This window comes from Vombatus ursinus, unplaced genomic scaffold (assembly GCF_900497805.2).
Source record: "Vombatus ursinus unplaced genomic scaffold, bare-nosed wombat genome assembly UNPS02014932.1, whole genome shotgun sequence".
Taxonomy (NCBI): Eukaryota; Metazoa; Chordata; class Mammalia; order Diprotodontia; family Vombatidae; genus Vombatus; species Vombatus ursinus.
Genome location: NW_020954710.1, coordinates 44,944 through 51,300, shown reverse-complemented (window position 1 = coordinate 51,300; position 6,357 = coordinate 44,944). Strand labels below are relative to the sequence as shown.

The following is a 6,357-nucleotide window of genomic DNA, read 5'->3' as shown; positions in this document are numbered from 1 at the left end:
TGAGGCCTCACCCTCTTGAAAGAAAAAAAAAGAATACAAAGCAAAACAAAGCCTCGATCCAAGGAACATAAATATCTGCCATATGTACTCCTTCCCTTGCTACTACCCCACTTCCCACTCAGCCCCACCTTTGTTTCATGCTCTCTCCATTTTACCGTGATACTGATCTGCTGGATTTTCTCCATTCACAGACTCCCATAGCCAATTTATAGGTTTTGCATAACTAATTTCCTCCCTCCTTGTTCTGATTCCCAGAATGTCTGCCTTCCTTTGATTCTTCTCTTGAGTCACATCTCCTACAAGAGCTCTTTCCTAAGCCATCATTTGCTACAGTATTACATTATCAAAGTCACTTCTTATATATTCATTTGAACTCACCTGTGGGTATGTTGTAAACCACCAGTAGAATTGTGGAATCACAGAATCTGAGGATTGGTAGGAACTTGAGTGGCCATCTTGACCAACTGATACTATAGAAGGAAAAAAAAAACTATTCTATTAGTAGTCATATGGACTCTGATCAAATATCTCCATCCATGGCAGAGGAAGTCACTGTCTCTTGAGATAGTCCATTCCACTTCAGGACAGCTCTTATTACTAAGGCTTTAGTTTTTTGACATCAATCCATATTTCTTCTTTGTAAATTCTACTTGTTTCTCCTCAGTCTTCCCACTAGGGCCAAAACATAATAAAGCTAATCCTTCATCCATGTGTTGTTATTCAGTCATTTAAGTCATGTCCAACTCTTTGTGACCTTATTTGGGGTTTTCTTGGCAAAGATACTGCAATGGTTTGCCATTTCCTTCTCCAGCTCATTTTACGGATGAAGAAAAAAAGAAAACAAGGCTAAGTGACTTGTCTGGGGTCACATGGCTAAGTAAGTGTCTGAGGCTGGATTTGAACTAAGCTTTTCCTGACTCCAGGCCCAGCTCTCTATCCACTGCACCACCTAGCTTCCCTCATTCAGCAGAAATAGACTCCACCTTTGGGTATCATCAGTGAAAGGGGTAGATTTTCTATGAGTATCCTAGGATCACAGATCTAGAATAAAGGGACTTCAGCGGTTATCTAATACAACCTTGTTATACAGATGGGGAAACTGAGGCCAGTGTGGTTATGTGACTTGCCCAAAGTTAAGTAAAAAACACCAAAGATGGGATTTGAACCTACATCCTCTGACTCCTTGGGCAGTGCTCTTTCTATTGGACCTCAATGACTTCATATAGAAGCCAGAAGCTTTGATGCAACAGGAGACAAGATGCATACATAGCACAAAGCTATAGCTCCAGGAAGTGACTAGGATCTTGAGCTTACATAAGTTCACATCTCGACAGGATCCTAATAGAGCTAGCTCCTCATTGGTATGGATAACAATCTCATGAAGTGATTGTATTATTTGGGCTACATATTTCCATTGGATTGGAACGACTGACCGTATTTTATATAATTATAACTTCTAATAGTACAGATTGGAATTGACCATGGTCAATGAGTCAAAAAGTAATTATTAGGTGTTTACTTTGTCCTAGGCAATGTGCTAAGTATTGGAGATCTAAAGAAAGACAGTCCCTGCCCTCAAGAGCTTCCAATCCTAAATCAGAAGACAATATGTGTTTATGTATATATGTGTGTGTTTGTCTTTATATCATAAATCAGAAGACATAAATATATGTATGTATACTATATGTGTATACATACATACATGCATATATGTACATATATGCATGCATATACATATTGATATATACACATATACATGTATGTATACATAAATACATATGCAGAGTCGGTGAAAGAGAGAAATCACTTAATTACAGGTAGAAGAGACCTTGGAGATCATCTAATCCAACCACCTAATTTTACCGATGAGGAAACTGAGGCCCACAAAAGTTAGATGACACACTTAAAACATTTAAGCTCTACATATTAGATCCATATTGCTCATTTCTTCTATGTTACCTGATCATTCCACTTTGCTCAAATACTTTTGGCGACTCACTACTTGCCTAGGTAATAAAGGTCCAATTTCTTTGTTTAGAATTCGAGGCCTTCAGAAATCTGACATCTCCCTTATTTTCTACCTTCATCTCCTAATAACCGTTTCTATTCCCTGAATGTTTCAGCCAACCTGTATTCTTCTCCTTTACTCAGATATGCCATCTGCTTTCCTACCTTCACAATCTTTGCTCATCTGTGGAAAATCTGACCTCCCCTTCTTTGGTTATTGAATCTCTACTAAAACCCCAACTCAAAATGACTCCTTCACCTTGAAATATTCACTGATCCTTCCTGTTATCAATGTCCTTACACTTCAAGCCTCACCAAATCCCTGTATTTGTACCTCTCTAGTGCACTTATGATTCTCTTTCTTCCTATGGATTCTACAAGTGCAAAAATCATGTCTAATCAAAACTCTGTATCTAGAAATGTTCTGCATATAGTAGGTACTGCATAATGTTCCTTGAATGCATGTCAGCAGCCTGCCATCTACTACAGAGGGTTTCCTTTAGCTATATATATAACAAGTCATTTGCTTTCCTAACACTCATGTCTCTTAACTTGACTCCAAGGAAACTAACAAGTTAAGTCTCAGCCTCCAAAGTCCGGCATCTTTGACAATTCTGTCCAACAAACAATTATTCCTAAGTCATGTGGGAAGTGATGGAGATACAGAGACAATAATGAAGCATTTCATCCACTCAAAGAGCTTAGCTTCTTCTAGGGGGATACTTGTAAACAGGTGAGTGAATGTGAGATAGTTTGAGGAAGGAGAAGGCAATGATAGAAGAAGAAAAGACTTTCTCTGGGAGGTGACACCTGAGATGAATGAAGAAGAAAGCTAAGGATTCTAGCAGAGAGGGATGAGGAGAGAGTTGCTGCCAGGAATATAGAAGAGTGTGGACAATGGTATGGAGTAGGGAAGATCAGCAAAATAGGCCAGTCTACCAGGAGCACAATATATGTAAGAAGGAAATGTTATAAAATAAGTTTGGAAAAGTAGAGTGGGGCCAGATGGGGCTTTAAATGACAAGCTGTGCATGGAGTATTTTTGCCTAGGGGCTTTAGGAAGCCACTGAAAACTTTTGAGAAGGGGAGCAATGGGAAGAGAAGGGGAGCGAGGGGGAGCGATGGGCTCAGATCTATGCATTAGGAAGATTACATTGGCAGTTAAGTAGAGGGTGGATCAGAGAAAGAAGAGGTAGGAAGTAGGAGGCAATTTGTTTGCCCAGGAAAGAGGTGATACAATACTGAATTGGGTGGTGTCTGTATAGTGGGAGAGAAGTAGGCAGAGGCAAGAGTCTTAATGGAAATACAATGTGTGTCCTCTCCTACACAAGGACTATCATGATCCTTCCAATTATTAGTAAAACTCCACCCCAAGAAATCACCTAATGTTTATTTTGTAGCTAGGTGGCACAGTGGATAGAGAGCCAGGCCTGGAGTCAGGAAGACCTTAGTTCAAATCCACCCTCAGACCCTTACTTAGCCATGTGACCCTAATCAAGTCACTTAGCCCTGTTTGCCTCAGTTTCCTCATGTGTAAAATGAACTGGATAAGGAAATGACAAACTACTCCAGTATCGTTGCCAAGAAAACCCCGAATGGTGTCACAAAGAATTAAACATGAATGAACAACATTTAAATTATCTCTAATAGAATGCAAGCATCTTGAGGTCAGGAACTATTTCTTTTTTTTCCCTTTGTATCCCAGCACCTACTGTAGTGACTGGCAAATAATTATTTAATAAATGCTCATTACATGAAGTACAATTACTAAGACTTGGCAACTAATTGAGAATGTGAGTTGAAGGAGAGAGGAGTCAAGAGTGAGTCCTAGGACACAGTCCAAGCTCAGGTGACCTCAATGATGGAAGCACTTCTAGGAGAGTCTGGGAAGTTTCCATGCCTGGAATGCTCTCCCTCCTCAACTTCACCTCCCAGCTTCCCTGGCTTCCCTGGCTTTCTTCAAGTCCTATCTAAAATCACACCTTCTATAGGAAGCCTTTCCCAACCCCTCATAATTATATGGCCTTCCTTTTTTGATTATTTCCAATTTATCACATATATAGCTTGTTTGTATATATTAGTTTGCATGTTTTCTCCACCCCCTCACATTAGATCATAAGCTCCTCAGGGTCAGGGACTGTCTTTTACCTTTTTTTTTTCTTTCCCCAATACTTAGTGTAATGCCAGGCACATAGTAGGCGTTTAATGAATGTTTGCTAATTGACTGAAAGTTGAGAGGACCAGAGAGTTCAGAGTAGGAAGGAAGAGAATGACTTCCATTTTGGAAATATTGAGTTTGAGATGCCTAAGGGGCAAAGGACTGTAGACCTAGAACTGGAAGGCACCCTAGAACCCATGTAGTGCTGACTCCTCGTTTTACAGATGAGGCACCTGAGCCCTAGGGAACTGGTGATTTTCCCAATTTCACCCAGGTAGTGAGCATCAGAGGCAGGTTTTGAATTTTGTCCTCAGATGCAAAAGCCAGTGTTCTTTCCACTAAACCACACTGTCCAGAAGGCAGCTGGGAGTATAAGAATGGCATTTAAGAGAGATAAGCATTGTCCATAAGTTTGTGTTCCTTCTTCTCGATCACTACCATTTCTACATTGTTTTGCATGACTCCCAGAGAAAAGCCCTCCCCAGATTGGGGAGGAAAATCCAGCCTACATCTCTCTTCCAATCTGAAGACCTATAGGCATTTCAGTGACTGCTGGATCAGAGAGAAGGATCCATGGGCTGCTCACTGCCCTTTAGGAATTGGACACAGCTGAGTAGTTGTTTGTGAGTTGGGTAAAGAGCTTATACCATTTGGATATTTTCTGCCGATGAGAATCTGAGAGAAATTTCCCATTATCCCAGTAATGCGAGACTGGCTTTTTATATAACTGGAGGGGAAAAATCAAAATTGGAGATGAAAAGAAGGAGAGTGAATCATCATGGCAAGACACAGAAATGATATGACCACAAAATGGTTCCAGAAATGGAAGCAGTGACTGAATACCCAGTTCCATTCCCCATCCTGCAGGCCATTCAAGTTTCCCAGAGTTAGGCAGGAGAGGCCCCCTCTAACCTACATTGTCCTAAAAATTCTGACCAAGGGATCCTGTGGCAGGGCTGGGGAACCTATGGGTTCAAGGCCACATGTGGCTCTTCAGGTCCTCAAGTATGGCTCTTTAAATGAATCCAAACTTCACAGAACAAATCATTTTAATAAAAGGATTTGTTCTGTAAAATTTAGACTCAGTCAAAAAGCTGCATCCAAGGACCTAGAAGGCCACATGTGACCTCAAGGCTGCCGGGAGGACAGAGACAGGCACAATGGAGGCATTAACTATTAGAGGTGCTCAACATTTGCCTGCCTCCCTCCTTTCCTCCCTTCTTTCCCTCCTGACTACTTTCATTCCCTTCCTTCCCTCCCTCCTTCTGTCCTTCTTTCCTTCCTTCCTTCTTTCTTTCCTTCCCTCCTTTTTTCTTTCTTTCTTTCTTCCTTCTTTCTTTCCTTCCTTTGTTTATACTTCTTTCATTTCCTCCTACTTCTTTTCTTCCTTCCTTCCTAACTTCCTTTCTTTCCTTCTAACTTCCTCCCTTCCTCCTTTCCTTCCTCCCTCTTTCTCTCCTTTATTTCTTTCCTTTCTTCCTTCCTTCTTCCTCCTTTTTTTGTCTGGCTGGGCCCAGTGGGCACTTTTATTGGCTCTGTACATGCGCTCTTGGCTTCCCCCAATTCCCCCCAACTTTCTTCAGGCTTTGGCTGTGGCTGTCTGGGACACCCCCAGCACTGTGAGCTGCTGAAACTTCTGGCTCATCATCCCCATGATAGCCTGCTTCATGGCATGCTTCTCCTGCACAGTGGGCTGATTTTTTTCCATCTGCTTAGTGAGGGAGACAGTCTTCCCCTTGAAGAAGTCTTTAGTGTCATCTGCTGACTTCTCTACATAGTAGCCAGTTCCTACATCAGTGAGAGCATGCTCCACATCATGTAGCTTCCCAGGCACATACATGAAACTGGCCAACAGGATAAGTAATTCTTTCCCCTCGTTGCTCTTGTTTAGCACATTCAGAAGCTCCTAGGGCTCCATGTATTTAGTCTGTACAACATTGAGCTGCACAATGGATGAAGAGAGAAACTACCCTTCCTGATGCAGCTGGTTCTTCAGCAGCTTCAGCTGGGGCAGCAGAGACAACTCCATGATGTTCACCAACTGCACCATGTTTCAACCTTTTTTTTCCTTCCTCTCTCTCTCCCTCCCTTTCTTCTTCTTTTCATCTTTGTTTTGTCCTTCCTTCCTTCCTTCCTTCCTTCCTTCCTTCCTTCCTTCCTTCCTTCCTTCCTTCCTTCCTTCCTTCCTTCCT

General features: G+C 41.7%; 1 protein-coding gene across 1 annotated transcript; it reads right to left on the bottom strand.

Annotated features, from left to right (window-relative positions):
• Positions 1-5,744: 5,744 nt before the first annotated feature.
• On the bottom strand, positions 5,745-6,215 carry LOC114029416 (prefoldin subunit 5-like). Its single transcript, XM_027843839.1, has 2 exons — positions 6,136-6,215; positions 5,745-6,009 (listed from the first exon to the last, which is right to left on the bottom strand). The coding sequence occupies exons 1-2, from the start codon at positions 6,213-6,215 to the stop codon at positions 5,745-5,747; spliced, it is 345 nt and encodes a 114-aa protein (XP_027699640.1).
• Positions 6,216-6,357: the final 142 nt, after the last annotated feature.

Excerpts from the sequence above, each read along its gene's own strand:
- LOC114029416 (XM_027843839.1), bottom strand. The coding sequence starts at position 6,215 with ATGGTGCAGTTGGTGAACATCATGGAGTTGTCTCTGCTGCCCCAGCTG. Across the intron at positions 6,010-6,135 it reads AACCAGCTGCATCAGGAAGG|TTTCATGTATGTGCCTGGGA; the intron begins GTAGTTTCTCTC and ends CCTGTTGGCCAG.